General features: G+C 47.4%; 1 protein-coding gene across 3 annotated transcripts in view; it reads right to left on the bottom strand.

Annotated features, from left to right (window-relative positions):
• PCSK5 (proprotein convertase subtilisin/kexin type 5) overlaps positions 1 to 21,016 on the bottom strand; it is a 450,831-nt gene that overhangs the window by 102,710 nt on the left and 327,105 nt on the right. For all 3 annotated transcript variants that reach the window (XM_078436932.2, XM_078436933.2, XM_078436934.2), the window contains exon 21: positions 1,046 to 1,148. In XM_078436932.2, the coding sequence (XP_078293058.2) occupies positions 1,046 to 1,148 (103 nt within the window). The remainder of the gene's footprint in view (positions 1 to 1,045; positions 1,149 to 21,016) is intronic.

Below are 21,016 nucleotides of genomic sequence, written 5' to 3'. Positions count from 1 at the left end.
ACGATGCCCTTTCTTGCACATATTCGCAAGTTATTTTCCTCAAGGAAGAGACGTGAGCAAAATGGAGCGCTCAGGGAGATGAGTGAAATATTCTTCCTGGGAAACAAGATTTCCTTGAGAGGACACCTGAATTCAAGATCCACGCACACGCTTTTCTTTCTCCAAGAGCTAAATCATGGGCTGCTCAAGACAGTTACACTACCCCAATGGCCGTGGAGCTGTATCTCCTTTCGTGTACCAGTGGGTTTCAGTTTTTTAAATGGCTGGTTATGGTCCTAGAGTTTTTTTCTCACTTTTGATGAGCCTCAGACAGTCGTGACTCCTGCAGTATATCCTGGACAATGGTAGCTGCCTTAGTAAAACGAATGCTAGTAAGTTCCCTTAGTTCAAAGATGTCCAAACATGGACATCGTCCCATTCCTCGTCCCATTCCAATACTTGTTATTTCCTCATCCATTCAGCTACCAAACATTTATCGAGTGCCTACTATTTTCCCTGCGCTGTGATAGGTGATGGAGATACAAAGGTGTCTCAAGGGACTTCTGGAAATACAGCCCATCTCTAGAGATACCGAGATTTGTAACTGAATGTTTTAAAATGTCACCGGTGCTCTTACAGAAGTGTATACAGAGCACAGGAAAACCTAAAGAGGAGAAGGGTAATTCTGCGAAGAGGTCAAAATACCTTTGTAGAATAATTCACCCTTGAACTGACTCTAGAAAAATGAGTAGATATTTGATCAGCAGATGGAGATAATGGGTGTGCAGAAGGGGTTGTAGTTGTCACAGGCACCGTCGTCTTCATGGATGAAAGCCTCTCTAGTGTCCAGGGAGCTGGTTCTGGCAGGGGGTACTGGGCATCATGGAGAGAAGATGTTACAGAGGTGCGCTGTGGCCAGACCGTGGGGAGTTTTTGTGTCATGGAAAGGTGTTTGGTTCTTTTTCCTGCAGGCCCAAGGGGGTGTCTTTAAGGTCGTAAACGCCTCCTCTCTCCAACCTGCCACCCATGAGCTCCCAACCACAGGAGGTACTGAAAGGCCACTCACCTTGTGACAGGGCAGCCAGTGCAGTCTTCCTGAGTGGGCCCCCAGCACTTGGCACACGAGGCGTCACAGATCTGGCAGTGGCCATGCTCATCGATGTATTCTCCTAGGGAACAAAACCTAATTGTTTACCTCGTTTCCACATGGCAGCGCTGCCTCGGCCGTCAGTCTGAGAGCAGCCAGATCGCTCCGTGGCTGCCCGAAAGCGATGGAAACAACACAGAGAGGAGACCTTGGATGGCTTCAGTTGCCGGTCCTAAGTCCTGACCTTATAATAACAACTGCTCCTCTCCCAAGGGCCTCGGAATTTGGAACCTCAAAAAGTTATGAGGCAATGACATAATTTTGGATCTAGTCAACATGTGTTACGGATTAAATAAGCACAGAGAGGCCAAGGGGGGCTTCTCATAGGACCCCTTTACTGAGCTCCTTCTGACTTGCCTGTTAACGGCTGAGAATGCTTGGACCCCAGAGACCTCCGTTACAGCCTTGGTTCAAGTCAAGCAACAGGCAGGACCCACCCACAACTCTGGGGTTATTATGGTAACTAGTCAAGAAGGGGAGTCAAAGCTTGGGTAACATTTGACAGATGTGAGCTGCATCTCACCCTGAAAGAGTAACAATGAAGAGATAGCCACAGAATTCTTCACTTATTTGGAAAGTATCCCTCCCAAGGAAAAACACACAGGAGGCCTTTCCACTGAAGCACGTGTAGCTTCCCAAACTTCTTGTGAACATGTAAGAAATTACTCTCCCAGCAAAGATGGTGGGGACAAGCCAGCCTCTTTGAAGGTGATAATCCAGTGATAAACCAATGATGGGTCTCATTGAACTCAACCCTCTACTCACACTACACAACGTCTTCTCCCCCCACTGTCCTAGAAGAAATCGAGAAGTTTCTTTAGTCTGATCCAAAGACTCACTCTGTATGGTTTGGAAACCAATCACGCACAGAAAACATGGTTTCAGATTTCAGGAGAATCACTCCACCCCCTGTAAGTACGTCTGAACCTTGTCAATCTGAGATCCAGCCAGAATAGGGAGGTAGCAGTTTCTCACGCATGGTTTAACCAAGTCTCACTGAAACGCTAAGATTTGCTGCCTGCTTTATTGTAGTTGCTTTGAAGCCATGGAAACATAGACTTGACTGGTGAGAAATTGAAGGAAGTTCACCCCTCTGCATTGTCCCATGGCTTTACTGAACTAGGTAAGCTTACTAGGTGAGGTAACCTTAGATATATAAATCCTTCCCTTGCACTAACCACAAAAATGAAAATGAGGCGGCAGGGAGATTTTGTCCTTCTACACGGAAAAAGCCTTTGATGTCGTTACTCTGCAAGTTTTGTTAACTAAAGGGGAAAAGTACATATTCGGAGCAATGCAATTATCTATCTAATGTGGCATATCCTGCACATCCCAGACTCTGTTCTTTGTCGCTCGGTCGTTGCCAAGGAATCTGATATGTAACTTTTGATTTTTTTTAAAAGAAAAAACATAACTTTTCATTTTTTTATTTTCGAGAGAGAGGGAGAGAGAGAGACAGAGACAGAGCACAAGCAGGGGAGGGACAGAGAGACAGAGGGAGAATCCAAAGCAGGTTCCAGGCTCTGAGCCATCAGCACAGAGCCCGACGCAGGGCTTGAACTCGTAAACCGTGAGATCATGACCTGAGCTGAAGGCGGTCGCTTAACCGACTGAGCCACCCAGGCGCCCCTGATATATAACTTTTAGAATGGAACCATAGTTTTTAGCTCAGGAGTGACTCCCGGGAGCCCAATACCCCAAAGAGTGAGTACCCAGTGGGGGCAAAGAATGCAAACGTGCAGGTTGTTCACTGCACAAGGTGCCTGTCCCAGTGGCCATGTGGAAGCAGAAATCCAGCCCATGTTCATCTCACCAAGCCACGCACTCTGGTTTGGCTGTCTCTGCCTCTGCCCCTGTAGGGGACACCTTTTGCTAATTCACACAAAGGTATTAGAAATGGACAAGTTGCATTCTTGGTCATCAGAAAGCTTGGTTTCCAAGGGAGAAAAAAGCTGGGACTTCTGTCTAGTGGGAATGGGTGATTTCAAGTTGAGACTGCCTCATTCAATATAGGCCTCATGTTTATATGGCCTTTTATTTATTCAGGCTCCCCATTCTACCTCCTAATGATTGCCCTTGCTGTCATCTCTCCCACTTTTGTCACAGTGTGACTTTTGCCACAACCAACTGAGAGTAGTGATTATCAGTCCAGACACTCACAAGATAAAGGCAGACCTGGTAGGAAGGAGTAGATCCTGCCTACGTTGCTAATGCTAATAATTTGTGTTTACGGAGCTGGATGGTCGCTATGTATCTTTCCAAAGGCATGTGCTGAGTGGAAGAGGAGTGAGGGATGGTTTCCAGAGGCTTCCAAACCCAAAGAAAGTGTATTCTAGAGGAACGTAGGATCATAGATTATTCATTTGTTCACGCATTCGTTCCATGGATACTTTTTGAACATCTATGTGCTGGGTAGTAGGTGACATTTAGACATATACAGAAAAGAGCCTGCTCTTCGGTCCTCAAGGATTTTTGAGAAGAATGATTTGAAAAGAGATCGTTATAATCCAAATGCTAGCCGGTAGCCTTTCACTTCCTTGGACAGTCTAGATTAACATCTAGAACAGAAAAGCAAAGGCATACACACCGGACTGTCCGCTCTACTGGTACTTTACCTTGACATTCACGCCTATAGGAACAGACACGGGTTTGTTTTTCCGAACTCTTGATAGCCATCCACCTTAATTTCCATGGTGTATTGGTTGCAACACAAGGGTAGGATTTTAAGCTAAATGCACCTTGCTCTGCTAAATCAAATGCTATTTAGATGGTTCTGAGAGTTTTGCCATTTCTATACCCAAAGTCTCCTTTGTAATTACAGAGGATACATGGTTAGGTCAAGCAAATGTTATCCAGATAGTGCTGTAAACATTTAAAATTCTCTGTAGCTCTTATTTGCCTCCTCATTGGCTTCCATAAGCCAGTAGGTGGCACTGATACCTTGGCTTTGTACTTGATCTGCTCAACCACCTTAGATCGAATCGTCACTTGAAACTGCCCCATGTCTGAGATTTCACACCCTTCTAATGTTCCACTACGACTCTAGCTCACCCGCTTGATCATTCTTTTATTCACCTTTCCAGTTACCTCTTATATTTCTTACTGGGGCTAGGCCAAAACTTCCCAAGACCCAAGTTCCAGAATTCCAAATTCTTTCTCAGAAGGTGACCTCACTTCCTAATTTGCTGATGAGGTACCGAGTTTCTCCAGCATCCTTTCTCTCAATGCCAAAATTCCTCCCTCTCTCTTGATTGTTCACTGGTCTCTCCTCTCCATGGAAGGTATGTACCTTATTCCTGGCCATTGTTGGCTGTCCACCTCATGTTCTGGAACTTTCCCCACAACGGTTTTCCACCAGCCTCTTTGCCTTCAATCATTTCTTCACATCTCCCATCATCCTCCTATCTACAAAAGTTCTCCCTAAGCTAAGACCTTCCCAAGCACTTTTCTTCCCTGATGGCTGACTCTTAAAACATGTTTTTCCTTCCTACCACTTAGACCCAAAATGGAGAAAACCTTCATAACCTTGACGCTTATGTAAGTGAGTCAGCGTGGGACAGCTTAGCTGTGCACCTCTCTCAAGCCTGCATGCCTCCTAACTTTAGAGCAAGTGCTGGCTTTAGAACAGACGAGAATCGAGGGACCTGCCCCGATTTTTGTGATTATGTAGATGTCCAATTAGTTACAGAAACAACTGTCCCCAACCCCAGCCCTTGCAGGCACAAGTTTCCCACTGCACATTTGAAACCAAAAAAAGCCAGATTCCAAGGACATAGTGGAGTTGCTTTTTTTTTTTTTTTTCCTGGTTGTTGGAGCAGCAAATTCTTGTCATCTGTCTTCATTGCACAATGAAACTAAATGTTTATGACAGGCGTGATATACAAAATTCTTGGAAAAAAATCACTTGTAGCACAGACTTCAGGGGCCAATATTTTGTTCTCCACCTCATCCTACAAGCTCTTCCTTCTGGTGTCTTCATCTATTATTCAGTCCAAATTATCTTTCTACTGTGATCACAAAAATTCCATTCCCCTTTTAGTTCCTTTCTCATCTCATCCTGTAATAGTTCAAAGGACAGAGAGGAAGGGGTGTCTCATGGGGAGAGGTGATGTCTCAAAAGTTGAAGACATAGCTTAGAAAGGCATACTTCTCCAGTGAAAAATTTACAAGAGGGGCGCCTGGGTGGCTCAGTCGGTTAAGCGGCCGACTTCGGCTCAGGTCATGATCTCACGGTCCGTGAGTTCGAGCCCCGCGTCGGGCTCTGTGCTGACAGCTCAGAGCCTGGAGCCTGTTTCAGATTCTGTGTCTCCCTCTCCCTGACCCTCCCCCATTCATGCTCTGTCTCTCTCTGTCTCAAAAATAAAGGTTAAAAAAAATTAAAAAAAAAAAAGAATAATTTTTATGCATACATGGCCGGGAGACCTTCCTTCCTCCTACAGAAGGGCTAGGCTTTCTTGTGTACTCTGTAATAGCCTTTATGGACTGGAACCAAATTTTTTGCAGCATTTAAGAAAACATACGTTGTAGACATAAAAATACTAAATAAATTAATAAACCCATAAGTAGATAGCGATGTGAGCGTGAAACAACTTTTTAGCAAGGGTGATTTGTAAGAGAGAACGGGAAGAACGTTTGATGAGACATTAGCCGTTTGGTTTGGGTCTGGTTATTTCAGGGAGCAACCTCGGGATCCTGAATTATCTGGAGGCTTCTGTGTACGTGCTTTGTCACCAGATGCCAGGGAATCATGGAGTGTGACTTCCCCGAAAGACTCTGCAGCCCCAGGCACTAACCAAGTGCCGGTATTTCTTTGCAAGGATGCCAATACCTAGTTTCCAACTTAAGATACCGCCGTGTGAAGACGGTGTCCGTGAAAAGAAATCCATGCACTTGTTACTTTTTACCAGCTATAATTAATACTCAGGAACACTTTCAGGTTATATACTAATGAAATAATTCAGTTTTTAAAGCCTTGTTGAGCGTGACATTTTATAGCCAGGCTCAAAGTATGAGGCCGTCCAGGGAGCCGGCAGCATCTTCGCTTACGAGTTTACATAATCGTTCAGCCTTAAAAAGGAAGGAAATTGACACGTGCTACGACATGGATGGACTTGGAAAATGTTAACGCTGAGCGAAACAAGCCAGTCACAAAAGAACAAATGCCGTGTGTTTTCCATTTATGTAAGGTACCTGGGGTGGTCAGGTTCAAAGGGACAGAAAAATAGAACGGAGGTTCTTAGGGGCTTAGGGGGAGGGGAACGTGAGTTATTGCTTAATGGGTACAGGATTGCACCTGGGGAAGATGGAAAAGTTCTGGAGACGGATGAATGGTGGTGTGAATATAATAAGGACCAGAACTGTATACTAATAATGGTTAAAAGTATAAACTTTATCTTATAGATACTGCCCCGTCCCCCTTGCCCCAAACAATTCTATACACCGAGTTTGTTCCTTACCAGGCCAATACTTAATTTTAACCCAAAACCTCAGGATCGTCTGCCCTGGGGGGATGTGTCCAGAGAGCACCAACCGTCTTGGAGAGCCAGTGTGTTGAACTGAATCTTGGGAGATGTCCTGTGCTAATGGGGTCAGTGGATAAATGGATAAAGCTCATGAAAATGGAGACATCTGGCTGATGGAATCCTTGGGTTTTGTTTTGTTTTGTTGGTTGTTGTTGCTCCCTTTGGGAACTAGAGGCAAACTAAACATCCAGCAGGTAGAAAGAGAGGTCTGTTCCCACAGCCTGGAGGTGTCTGGGAGCCACCGCTGTCCCATTTTGCCCTCTCAACAGCGACTTCCCTTTTCCCTCCCACCCAGGCTTTTCTGATCGACCGGACTTCTCCTTTCTGGTCCCCTTGTTTTTTTTTAATTCTCAGATGCTCTGCAATGCTACTCTGGTGCCCCCATGGGTTGGCGCCCCCGCAAAAAAAGGATGGATGGTGAATTGTGGATCCAACGCACGTGCAAAGGTTTGGTTTCCTCCCGCCTGCGTGTTGTCCAAAGAGCAAGGAATTAAGAGTTGATCCTTTTCGGGGCGCCCGGGGGGCTCAGTCGGTTGGGCGTCCGACTTCGGCTCGGGTCATGATCTCGCGGTCCGTGAGTTCGAGCCCCGCGTCGGGCTCTGTGCCGACGGCTCGGAGCCTGGAGCCCGCTGCGGATTCTGAGTCTCCCTCTCTGTCTCTGACCCTCCCCCGTTCATGCTCTGTCTCTCTCTGTCTCAAAAATGAATAAACGTTAAAAAAAAAAAATTAACAACAACAAAAAAAGAGTTGATCCTTTGCGTGTCCACTGTTGTTTGGGCCCTGACCACAGTCAGGCTGCTAAAAAAAAAAAGGGGGGGGGTATCCAAAGTGAAGCTTTGGCCAACACACCGGAACGTAGTGGTGATGTAGCAATCACCACTACATCGGTGAAGTTCCCATTCACCGACACCTGCTGTATTACGTTCTGTTCTATGTAACGTTTAATCCAGACAACAGCCCTTTTATGAATGAGAAACGGAGGCTCAGAGAGATGAAACATCTTGCATAAATTAATTCGGCTAGGTAAGTGACAGAGTTGGGCTATGACCCAGGTATGTCTTAGCCGGAGTCCAGACTCTCTTCTGCAGTGTTTCCCTGGTATGGATTCAATTCCCTTTTTGGCGTTCCGAGTAGCTTTGCTATTTATAAAAAAAAAAAAAAAAAAAAAAAAAAAAAGGACCTTGAGCACAAGCCTGGTCTGAAGCGTTTGGTGAGGTAAGGGTATCGGAAAGGAATTCACTGTGAAAACAAGTGAACTTTGAGCCGGCACATTGTACCGAGCAGATTTCCTCAATGATTGAAAAAACTCTCCAAATTTATTTTCTCTGAGAAAGTGGCCAGTATTTATTAAAAGGCAATTCTGTTTATCCCAAATTGAGATTTTTACAAGCAGTTTGGTCTGTCCACTAGATTAGAAGCTCCTGAGAGGAAACCCAAATGGTATTTTTGAATGAATAAAATAATTAACTGGCGCTCTGCACAGGAATTTTCTATACTGCTTTAACTGCTGTCCGAAAGCAAAATAAACGGGCTCCTCAGAAATCATTTATAACCAGAATTATAGTAATCTCTCTCTGCTCCTCCAATTTATATGAAAATCTAGTATAGATGGATTGGTCCTTGTATATCTTTTCCTCAATTAGGAGAATTTTACATTGCCTCTGTGTTTGTGACAGTCCCTCTAAGTTCTAGCTTAAGGATGCTAAAATTGAAAAGACACTCAACAGTTGGTTGTAAAACCAGACACAAGAGGGGACAAAAGGCGTGAGTGTGATTAGTATCTGCAATTAAATAAAATAAATAAAGCCCTTCATCCAAACTGCGGGATCATGAATATTTCCTGTAAGTACAGTATGGTAGATGGAAATCGATTTATTGCCCATTTGAGGTGTGTAAAATGTCTTGCTGGTCTCTTTATTTCGTGGGCTATCTTTATTATTTCTGAAAGTGAGCCTGGAATTTTTTTTTTTAAAGTTGATTGATTTATTTTGAGAGACAGAGCACATGCACGTACAAGGGAGGGGCAGAGAGAGAGGGAGAGGGTATCTCAAGAAGGCTCCACGCTCAGCATGGAGTCCGACAGAGGGCTTGATCCCACGTCGGCGACATCATGACTTGAGCCGAAATCAAGGGTCGGGCGCTTACCTGACTGAGCCCCCCGGGTGCCCGGAGCCTAGAATTTCTACAGATTCTCTAGTGCACTCAGTCCCCCTAGTCTTTGGGTTTGATGCTATCCCAATGCCCCCACCACTTGTGGCCGCAGTGGGACCACTCCCCTGGGGGAAACCGTACATTATCCGATGCGTTCACAGCAAGGGGATCCGGGGGTCAAGATACAGGGACACAAGTGGGTGACCGTCATTTGAAAGAATGACTCATTTACCTTTTGGAAAACATCACCGATGACCCGAGGCAGGTCACACTCGGGTGAGGGACACCGAGGCAGACTAACCGAGAAAGGGAACGACTTGGGTGGACAGAGGTCCCGTGTGCACCCCAGTGAGCCCGAAGGGCTGTTCCGCATCCTTTCACTCTGGAGGTGATGAAGGATGGCAGGTGAAACTATCAGGACCATGGAGCCTTCCCGACGCTCTCGAACTAAACAGGAGTTTTCGCATGCAGATCAGATCGGTTAAAGCCCAAAAGCCTTCCCTGAGGAGCTTAAAACCCAATGTTCTCCGTGGTGGTCGGGGTCCTGGAACACAGGCATGAGGATGAGGCTTGTTATCCTCCACTTTCGTTTCTATGGTGACCCAGGGAGCCTCCCTAACCCACGTTTATTACTTGCTCTTAAACCCTTCAGAGTACAGCTGCTGGCCCGTCCCCCACGCCAGTGCCCCAAGGGAGGGAACATCCTCAAATTATCCTCCTTTTCTTCCTCGGCAGCCACAGGCTGCAGAAATGTTGGCTCCATCTTTCCTTTCCGGCCCTCCCTTAGTCTTTCCCCAAGCCTAACCTGCTGGTCTAAAGCATTGCAGCCTAATTGCTAATTAAGAGAAAGGGGAAGCTCCTGGAAGGAGGAGGAGTTTGCATCCCAAGACCTAGGGCTCCGTCCGTCCGGTAGCTCTGTAGCTAGTAATTGGCTGTAGCTGGTAATTGACACGCAGCGTTTTATTGGGTCATCATTAACACTGCCCGTTCACAGGCAGTCGATGCTGCCTTCTAAGACATCTGTTGGTTTGCCTGGCGATGGGTCTGAATGGAGCACAGCACCCAGAATGCCTCAGCCCCTTAGTGACCGGGTAGGCATTTGATTACTCGGGATGCCATATGTTGTATGGGGAGTGACCAAACTGTGCTTTTTAAAAAGCCCAAGTATGCATATCAAAACCAAGGGGGGCGGGGTGAACCAAAGTACCTGTGTGCCCGCCGCAGGCCGACCTAGTAGGAAGCCCTGGGGTTGGGCAAAGACACAAATGTTGGAGTCATCCCCGGCTGGGTTTGATGTGGGCTTTTTTCTCCAACTATCTGACGGGAAGCAAATCGCAGATTTCCCTGACATTCTTCTCCGGAGTATCGCGGACAGTCTCTCACAGGACGTGGTGAGGATCAAACGAGGAAACCGACCCCAGCACCCGGCCCAGCGGCTTTCGGAATATTAGTGACCATTATCAGGTACTGGGGGTAGGTTAGCTCATTGCACCTCCAGTAATCACGTGGGGTAGGGCCGTCGGCCTCATTTGCCAAAGTAAGGAGTTTCAGCATCGAAATGTTAACTCTTGACGCGTGGCTCAAAGCCCGGATCCCAGATCGTGCCTCCCCTAACCCCCCTGAGGGCACTTGAAGACTCAATTGGCTACACAGGGTGGTGGCCATGAGGCAGCTACTCTTGCTGACCCTGTGGATGGAGAACAACCACCTCTCAAGGGAAATCAGCTGCAAGATAGCCACCCACGCAAGTTAGTGGTTATAAGCCGCCCTTTGGAGACAGCCTCCTGCATCAGAGAGAGGCAGGGCAGCGCTTCCCTGCGCCCCGCGGCCACGGCGCTGCCCTTTTCGGGCTGCTGAGGCGAGAGTTTGTCAGAAGTAGGTGAACCCCGGGGAGCCGGGGCCCACAAAGCGGCCTCTTCCCGGCAGAGTTTCACCCCATCAGGTTCTGGACGTGGGGTTCTTGGCTCTGCGACGGAGCTGGCACCACGCAAGCCCTGACTACCTGTGTCTTCAGGTGAGTGGCCAGGGATAGACTTGCTTCCAGGCTCGGTGGGTGTCAGGACAAGTCAGTTTCCTCTCTGTCTCAGGGAGGGTGGAGCCCGTCCACAGATGGAAATAAACACGGGGGCGGGCCCCTCGGTGGCTCAGTCAGTTAAGCGTCTGAGTCTTGATTTCAGCTCAAGTCACCATCTCACGGTTTGTGAGTTCGAGCCCCACGGTGGGCTCTGTGCTGACCCACCCTACCTGTGTTTTCTCTCTCTCTCTCTCTCAAAACAAATAAATAACTTAAAAATATTTTTTAAAAACGAAAATGGGCCAGTATTGTTAGGCTGTGAGTGTATGCGTTCTGTGTGTGGGGACGGGGTGGGTGGGGGAAGCCATGGGGCAGAAGGTCTCACCCCCCAGGTGTCAGAGACAGAGAGTCTCGGGTGTTTCCCTACCTACCAACCCCCTTCTGTATTGCGGACAGTCTCTCCTAGAATGTGAGATTCTCATAAAGACGTCTATATGGTTTGCATCTTATCAGAGTTTCAGACTCGGTCCAGAGCATGGAATCTGGGACTGAAACCTCACTGGGTCCCACCATAGGCAGAATGATACCCCCTACCTCTTCAAGATTCCTGTAACCCCCCCCCCCCCCGCTGCCCCCCATGTGCTTAGATGACTGGGAGGGGAGAAGCAGGGTACAGGTGTCCTAGATGGGAAACTTGGGGCTGCCTTGTGCCAGTTGTGTGAACTTGGACAAGTAATAGAACCTCCGTCATCTCCTCTGTAATATGGAAATAATCACAGCATCATAAAATTGTCAGAAGGGTTAAATCGGTGAATACGTGAGGTGTACTTTAAAAGATAACAGCACACAGTCGGTGCTCCATAAAAGTTAGCTGTTACGGGTCCAGGGGGCACAACCAGGTCCCTTAGATAAGCAGCACAAGAGACGGCACAAACCTTTAGAGACACTCCAACCTCAAGTCCCTTCTTACTGTATGGGTGGCTTCGAAAAAATTATTTCACCTCTCTTCGGCTTTTAAATTTTTAAGATTTTTAAAATTTATTTTTGAGAGAGAGAGAGAGAGCCCGCATCCAAAGCAGGCTCCAGGCTCTGAGCTGTCAGCACAGAGCTCGACGTGGGGCTTGGACCCATGAACCGGGAGATCATGACCTGAGCCAAAGTCGGATGCTTAAATGACTGAGCCACCCAGGCGCCCCTAACCTCCCTTCAGCTTTATAAAATAAGTTCAGTTGCCCCAAACTTGATAGTTCCCTAAGATTAGGTAATAATGTCCTTTCTTCTACTGTGGTTGGTTTAGAACTGTGTGGTAAATAGAAACAAAATATCTAGGGAAGATTTCATTCCTCCACCACTGTTCAGGGACCGCTTAGACGAAGGGACTCTAATTTTAGTAACCATTTTATTCACTTTCAACAACTCAACAGGCGTGGTCCTGTGTAATGAGCACCGAGCTGTAGTCTGATCTATTCAGGAAAATGGCAACCCTCTGCCTTTTTCACTTTCCACCCTAAACCTACAATTCTAGAACTATTAATTGACTAGAAAATTGTGGGCGCCCCAAACCAATATTTGCCAATAGAGGAACAACTGACGTGCCTTTTGGGTCAGCATTATCCCTCCCTGTCATCACTCTAGTTGTCTTTCGGTGATATCGCTTAGCAATAACATACAATTGTGACTCTAACTGGTCTTTATTCCGCTCTTATCACAGTGGTCAGGAATTGCTTATGAATTGATTTGTACAACCTTAACATAAACTCAAGAGATGTCTCTTAGGCATTATTAATATCATGAGAGGGCTCTGGCCCTATCAAAACATTCCAGAATGGTAGGACTCGATGTGCTCTGGTCTTTCCTTGTACCTTGATGCCTTGATAATCTCCTTTAAACGTCCAGCATGGATCTCTGCGTGCCAACCACCCTGTTGAGAGCCTTGGTCTGCAGTGAAATGCCAGCCTCTACATCCCTCTACCATATAACTTGTCTTCTCCGCCTCGTCCTACAGAGACGGAGACCTCCTGTAGAGAACAGAGGAGGACCTTGCGAAAACCCTTCGCGTTCCTCCAGCGACAAACAGCTCTGGGAAGTCTATAGGAGCCTCGAGAACAATTCGGTTCCTCTGGGAGAAGAGCCAGATTGGCTGCAAGGTAGGCACCTCAGTATTTGAGGCAAGATCAAAGTCTCCTCCCTTTGGTCTAACCTCTACTCTCTCCTGCCAGCCCCAGCCCCGGCAGACCCTTGGCATCTCCCCAAGGGACCGTAGCACCTTCCTGCACTGGTTACATTGCTGTCTGGGGGCGGGGGCTCTTCGATGTTTCTAGGCAACAGGGGGGCACTCAAGGTAACAGTCTGGGCCCCATAATTGGGGGTCCTGGGCCTTTAGAACTCAATTCTTGGCTTAGGTCTGCAGCTGCCGGGCAGCAAGGCGGGGCTCAGTGTCCTGGGCTCAGGAAGCCTGAAACTCCATGGAAACTCAGTTCCCATGATCCCCGCAGGCCTAACTGGTGAGTCAGGCTCTCCTCCCCTTCCCAAACTCCCTGCAGGGGCTGTCTGACCTGCTTTGACTCCTTTTTGCTTTCAAGGTTGCTCTTGATTCTCCTCTCAACCTGATTTTACACGGTGTGAGGTGCCCGGGGCCCCAAACCTTCCCGGAGAGGGCCGATGCCTCTCTCCTGCTGTTCGCAGTTGGCCAAAACGGGCCGGGACAGGCTGCGGAAAAGCTAGCTGCCTGTGGGCTCGGGGGAACTTGAACGGTCTTTGCTTCTGCAATCATTCAGTGTAATTAGGTTGTAATTTTCTAACGATGAATGTGTGGGAGGCCCCCATTTTCTATGGGATAAAAACAAGCGCTTAACTACGGTAGCATGAGTGACCGGTGTGCACAAGAGCTGAAAGGAGCAGAGGCAGGGGGAAGATCTCCTTGCGGTGTGGGGGGATTAGAAGCCCAGGCCTGGAGTCAGAGATAGGGAGCCTCTTCTGGGAAAGCTAGGTGCTTTCTCGGTGCTTCCACATTAAGTTCTCAGAGCATCTTACAGAGATCAGCACTGCTCTCATCTTTAATTTTTTTTTTTTAATTTGTTTTTGAGACAGAGCGCAAGTGGAGGAGGGGCAGAGAGAGACGGGGTCACAGAATCCAAAGCAGGGTCCAGGCTCTGAGCTGTCAGCACTGAGCCGAAGTCGGACGCTTAACTGACTGAGCCACCCAGGCGCCCCTAGCCTTGCTCTCATTTTAAGGATGAGAAAACTGAGGCTCAGGAAATTTACGCAGTCTGCCCCAGGTCGCTGAATTAGTGCTATTTATTTATTTGTTTATTTTATATTTTTCAAGTTATTTATTTTGAGAGCGAGAGAGTGGGCAGGGGAGGGGCAGAGAGCGAGGGAGAGAAGGAATCCCAAGCAGGCTCCATGCTGTCAGCGCAGAGCCCGTACAGGGCTCGAACCCACGAACCGTGAGATCATGACCTGCGCTGACACCGAGAGTCGGACGCTTAACCGACTGAGCCACCCCAGCACCCCTGAATGAGTAGTGCTATTTAGAATAGCTAACGCTTACTCGTGATGCCATCTGCTAGGAATTGTCCTGAATGCTCTACACATATCGACTCACTCCTTTAAAATAATAATAATAACCTTAAAGTAAGAAAGGGTACATTGTGAACCACGGTGGCCTCCTTTTTCTGTTGACAATGTTGAGGCAGCGAATGATTGAATGAAGGACTATTCTGGTGGCAGAGCGGCAATGTAAACTCAGGGGGTCAGCCTTCACACTGCTCCTCTCACTGGGGTTTTGCCGCACTCCTTTTCTCCAGAAAGTGCCGGGAGATGGGGTTCTGTTGCAGGTCTGTTTGATTTCAGGTGCCTTGTGCGCTTTCCACTACACTGAAAATCCAAATAATTGGCAGGCTGCGTGGGTGTGTACGTGTGTGTGCCTGTGTGAATATGGGGGTAAGTTCAAGCTCCGCAATCCTAGACACCCCAATCATGCAACCTGGAGCTATTGCTTGCCTACTGCTTCCTGGAAGCAGCGTTCGAAGAGCTCACCGTGTACCCTTCATGAGAGAGACAGAATCGGCTCCTACAAGCAGGAACATGAGCCGATGTGGAATCAAGTGTTCAGAATCGAATGGCTACACAGGGCAGCTGGTTCTGATTGCGATCTTCCCAGAGGACAGGGTGATTTCTTGTTCATTTTGGGGTCCCCGTGGCTTTGCTGCACGAATAGAAAATGAGGAGAAAACACCAACTTGATTTGTGCCTTGGGGGGAGAAATTCATTAGAGTTCTTTGTACTGAAACAAAATTGACTTGGGCCCGAAAAAAAAAAAAAAAAAATAGATACGGTAAGGTGGTCGGGGGGGGGGGGGGTGGCCGGAAGGAGAAAATATTTTAGGAGAGGAGAAGAAAGGATTGGAGGCGGAAATAAGCACAGTGTCTCTGTGACCCAGGCACGTGGTTAGACGGACAAGTAGAAATGGAGTTTGAGCAAGTGAAAAATGAGTTTGGATCGAGGATGTAGCCAGGTCACGAAACATCAAAGATGGATGAAATGGGTGTGGTTGGCCAAAGGGAGCCGCTGAAGATTTAAGGAGAAAAGTCGGAGATGGAAACGAATTTGGTGGACAGTCGCTGTGGCCAGATGAAGCCGGATGAATTGGAAGGGAGAGCTGGGAAGCCAGCTAGGAGGTGGCCTCAGGAGGCCAGGGTGGGGGCTGGAGCTACAGCAAACAAAATGGTGATGACAAGGTGGTTCCCAGAAAACCCGGTCCCAGGATCTCAGGGAAGGGTGGGCTTTTGAGCTCATTCGCGCTAGCTGCCGCCTCCTCCCTCCTCCCAGGGATCAATGGTCTCAGTGACGTTCTAGTCTAGGGACTGCCCAGTGTTGGCATGAAAACGGAGAGGCATGGAGAACTCACTTCTTCCACTTTTGGAAAACTGTATCAGAAATGTCTTTGCACGAGGCCCAGATTGGCTTCCGCGTGAGTGAATTTCCTACCTTGGTCATTTCAAAAGAAAGAAGCAGCCGCTCTGTGTGAACAGCATGATATTTCTGGGAATAGTGAAACAAGTCAGCACCTGAGTCCAAAGCTCAAACAGGGTGGCTTTGAGCACATCAGGGAAACTCTGTGCGAGTCCTCTGTGACCGTGGGGGGGGGGGGGGGGCCACCTGACATGTAATAAATGATGAATAAATGCTATTACTATTATTGATACATGTTGGGTACATATAGGAGATGAGGGGGGAAAAAGAGGAGTCCAATCCATGGCCTTGAACTTGAGGGAGTAAAGGGATCATAGTGGTATTGTTGGTCTGAGAATGGGAGGGAAGCTGTTTGTGATGATCTGGCAGATGTTTTGAAGCTACAACTCCTGGCATAACTCTGATGTTTATATACATTCCACAGGCGATATTTTGCCAGTGGCTGTCTTTTGGGCCCGCTCAACATCGAGCGGCTGTGTTCCCTCTCTGACACCCTCGTAGCAAGAGTTGATGGGGTAAAATATAGTGCAGGCATCCACAGCCCATCCCGCCCAGAGCCATGCCATAAACGACTGGGAGCTCATTGCATCGCTGCCAGATAGAGTGTCCTGTTTAGATGCCAAGATGGTGAAAGAAATTGTCATCATCTATGCACTCCTGGGGAGGGGCCATCCCGTTCGTGGCCAGGATGACCGTTTGGCAGAAAAGCCACGCATGTGTAGACGCTCGGGCATAAAACCCGTGCAGAAGAAAGGTAAATTGTCACGGAGGGCTCTTATCGTTGTGGTTTCAGCTGCTTACTTGGACTTTGTGACCATTCTAAAAGGTGTTTTTTAGTCAGGAACCGAGTCTTTGGTAAAGGATGAATCGGTAGCAGCAGGTTAAAGGTACATGCCAGTGGAGGCAATGCTTGGAGTTTCATCGAGGAGTGTCCTTGTGCCAACAAGGCTAAGTGCCTAGTGAGTGAGGTGAGGGCGTGAGTTTGCTATGTTTTTGTGTTCAGGAGAGAAAGCGAGATTTGGAAAGTCTACCTCTCTGGAAAGTTTCTTCAGGTGACCATCAGAAGCTGATCTCCACCTAGGAGATGCCCTTTTCACAGATGAAGGAGCCAACCGTAAGCATTGACACAACTTGCCCCAAATCACACAGCGTGTCTTGTTCCTCCTTATCTATGCTGAGGGGAAAAAACAATCCTTGCGGGAATTTGTAAAGAGAAATAAAGGCAAAGCAATACCCAGAGACTATCGATGGTGCCGCCATTTTTAGGTTGGCAAAGGACCCCATGCTAGAAGGCTGTCCTAGTAACATTCAACAGACTACTCCTCTGTCGTAAGTGTCTAATTCTTTATTCTGGAATTTCTTCTTCCCAATCTTGAAATATCTTCTGCAAAGTGGAGATTCCTAAGTAGCACTTCAGTCTAATCAGTCTCCTGAGTTCAATAATCCTGTATCTATGGCCCACCAGACTCTACGGGTGGGTACTTTGGAGGTATCTCTAAGTCGACATGTTCAATAAGACTAAGCATGTTAATTCAGTACTCGTATCCCTCATACTCCCCATCTCGGGGAGCACTTACACCATCCAAGCTGGGGAGTCAGTGGAGGGAGCTCCTCCCTGGCCCCACCCTTCCCCCAGTCACTCTCAGTTTCTGTCAACCCTAACTCATGAACATCTGACTTCTGTCATCTCTTCCCCATCTCCAGCACCACCACATGACTTCTAGTGCAATCTCTCCTCTTTCAAGTGGGAGATTTATCTTCAACATTGGTCTCCTGGACTCGTTATCCACTCTCCCCATCCCACCCCCGTTCTGGAACCAAAATGATGTTTCACTAATTCACACTTCTAGCCTCCTGCCTAAGATCATCCAGTGCTGCCCCTCCCCCCCAATACAGAGTAAAGCCCAAAGAATGACACATCCTTGCCTCTACCTGATTGGTGTGCAGAAACCAGCTTCCAGGGGAGAGCACCAGCTTGTAGGAGTGTGAGACCTTCTCTAGTGTCTCAGAAGGCTGCTCTGACGGGTCCATACGGCAGGCCAGAAGAGCCAGGTTGTTGACCCCCAAGAGTTTTCTTCGGCCAATGATGGGGATTTAGTGTTTGAAGATCTTCCCTCCGTCACCCCTCCAGCGAGCTAACTGAGGCCTGTCTTCTATATCATTTTCCGGTGTTTCCCCTCAGCACTGAGTTTGAGTCCCCTCTGTGGCAGCTGGCTTGATAAGATAACTCTCATCGGCTATTTTTTCTTCCTGATCTCATGTTCTCACTCTACCGCCGGCATTTTCTTTCATCACCCAAATAAACCTCTTGTACTTGAATCTTTGTCTCCAGTCTGGCTTGTGAAAGGGGGACACCTGAGACCCATCGCTAGGTTCTGGCATTCCCAAGAGACTGTCGGTTCTCCAAGCCCACTGTGTATTCTCTCACTTAAAGTATCCATTTGGTTTGTATCTATCTACTCCCTTGTCTCTTTCCCAGACAACATTCTGGGAAACTCATTCTTTACCACCGAAAGCTGCCTGCACTCTTTTCCCTACCACACTGTTATGCAGCCAAATTGATTTTTTTTTTTTTTCTGTGCTCTGTGGTGCTTTGGTACATATTTTTAACTTATCCTACATACCCACTGGTATTTCTGCCCACATGTGTCTCCTCCACGGGGTTAGGTGGTCTTGGAGATCAGGAATAATTGCCCACGATCTGGACCACCATTTGCCACGTGAAACAGCGGTCAAAACATTTTGGTGAATTCATAGGTGGACGTGATTGAGGTAAAGGGATGCCAAAGAGTTACCTGGCAGCTGATCGCTCCACGGAAACGTCTGTATTACCGTTCAGCGTAATTATTCAGCACCCCCTACGCGCAGGCACCGTCTCGGGTATTGAGGTACACTAGTGGGCAAAACACCGGTCTCGTCTCTGGGCGAGCTTACATCACAGCACAGGAGTTGGTAAACGATAACTACAATAAACTCGCAAATTTTGTATAGTTTGCATGGTTAGAAGCTAATATCAGCCATGGGGGAACAAAAGGACAAGCAAATCAAAGTGCTGGCAAGGAGTGGTGATTGGAGTACAGGTTGTAAGCAGTAGAGTATAATAGGTTCCAGAAGCCACCGCGGTAGAACCCCAGAAGAGAATGTGTGAGTAGGCTGGACTTGCCCCGAAAGTTAGTTGACAGGGTTAATCACCAACCTGCCGTAGAGTAATTTTGCTTGCAGGAGGATAGACATTTGTGCTTCAGAGGACACAAGCCCTATCCCATCCAGGCTTGTAATATTCTTAGTTAAAAAATGACTCCTTTCCTAGACATGTGGTCCCCAGGCTGATTGCCTGCTGCGAACCCAATTTTTAATGCAAAATGTCTTTCCAGCACAGAAGCGCACTGCCAATTTATTAAAGTTTCTGGAGAGAATGAGATCAGCAGACAAAAGCGTATTAGAGAGGGGTGCTATGTTTCAGGAGGTAAAGTGAGGGGTGCAGCCGACCAGGGATGCCGCATATAGGAAGCAGATGTCCTCAACTAAATTTACATCTCCCTTACCATCAGTCAGGAAAACCACCCAGGTTGCAAAATATATATATCCAATATATATGTGTGTGTGTGTGTGTGTGTGTGTGTGTGTGTGTGTGTATTGCATGAGCAATAAGAATGATTGTGCTATACGTGATATACTAATAATACAGTGAATTTATCTTTTGAACTTTCTCAAAAGGAACTGCAGAGTAGGGAGTTAAATGGGATCCAAGGGTAGAAGAATAATTTTAGGGAATTAATGATTTAAAAATGAGATTGGCAGAGATCCTAAGGGAGATAATGGCTCGCCATAACAAGAGGCTCTAAAAATAAAATTCTGACACTGTAATCCGTAAAGTGTCTCAGTAAGGGAGAAAAGGCAGGAGGCACTTAAGTCAGTACCGCTTCACAGAGAACTCTGCCGAAGTTTGGTATCTGTCAGGAGGCTGGAACTTTCAGGATTTCCTGCCAGGAGCTATCACTTCTGCAGGAAGTGGGATGGATATCAAGGGGGCTGCATACACTTTTTAGGGGCTCCCGGAGCACATAGTACCAGGCAGATCTTTTACACGGCGCACGGGCAGTTCCCGGTCAACCCTGGTCCGCACTCTTCCTGTCTTTCACGCTGTGCCTTAGCTCCTTGCACCCAGGGCTCCAGCAGGGAGAGACTCCTGGCACTTTCCAGATGTTCGAGGCTATTCTGCACTTTCCTGTCCCTTTCTAGTCTCTTCCTTCAGCTTTCCTCCTGCCTCCCGCCCAGAGGACAGACTGCTGGCTCTGTTATATCCCTAGAGAACATTTCCTTCTCTTTCTTTTCATAGTGCATCAGGGCATTTTCTCTGGAGCATTTATCTGTCTTAATTACAGTATAAAACCCATACAGGCAGAGTTCCTCTTTACGTTAATATCCCATGTAGCTAACACGCTACCCGGCACATAGTACGTGTTCCATAAAAGGTGAGTAGATGAATAGAGTGAATGAATTAGTATAACACAAAAGAATGCAGGAGGCACTTAAAAATCCAATGTGCATTTCTTTAGCAATTTAAAGTGTACCTCCTAGCAACTTTCTCGTGAGTGTATATTATCATTTCTATTTTTCTAATGAAAGGGGGTGCCTCGGAGGATTAGATGGTCTATGTGAGTATAGTATGCTGAATAAGGGCTCCCAAAGCTAACCGGGTCCTCGTCTCCGGAACCTGTGAATGTTATATATGGCAAAAAGGGATTTTTTTTTTTTTTTTTTTTTTTTTTTTTTTTTTTTTTGCAGATGTGATTAAGCTAGAGACTTTGAGATGAGGAAGTTAGCTCGGATTATCGGGGTGGGGGGGACCCAAGTATCCTAGAGGGAGATGGAATGACGTCAGTAGAGAGAGATTAACAGACGCTGACGTTGGCCTCGAAGATGCAAGAAGGGGCCACAAGCCAAGGAACGCAAGGCACACAGTGCTGGACACTGGGAGACAAGGGAATGCTCTCTCTTCTACCTTCTGGAGGGCGGTCCTGTGGACACCCCGACTTCTACCCTGGGAGAGCCCCCGGCCTACTTCTGGGCCCCAGGACTGCGGGAGAATAAATACGTATTGCTTTAAACCACCAGGCTGTGATTGTTTGTTACAGTAGCTATAGAAACTAATGTGCCGAGATTGCAAACGTCAGTCAGAAACCGAAGAGTCAGCTGATGCGTTTGTCCTGACTTTGGAGCTCT

The sequence above is a fragment of the Panthera onca genome, chromosome D4 (genome assembly GCF_046562875.1).
Source record: "Panthera onca isolate mPanOnc1 chromosome D4, mPanOnc1 haplotype 2, whole genome shotgun sequence".
NCBI lineage: Eukaryota > Metazoa > Chordata > Mammalia > Carnivora > Felidae > Panthera > Panthera onca.
Note: the sequence above shows the minus strand (reverse complement) of the source record. Positions and strands in the feature narration are given on the sequence as shown.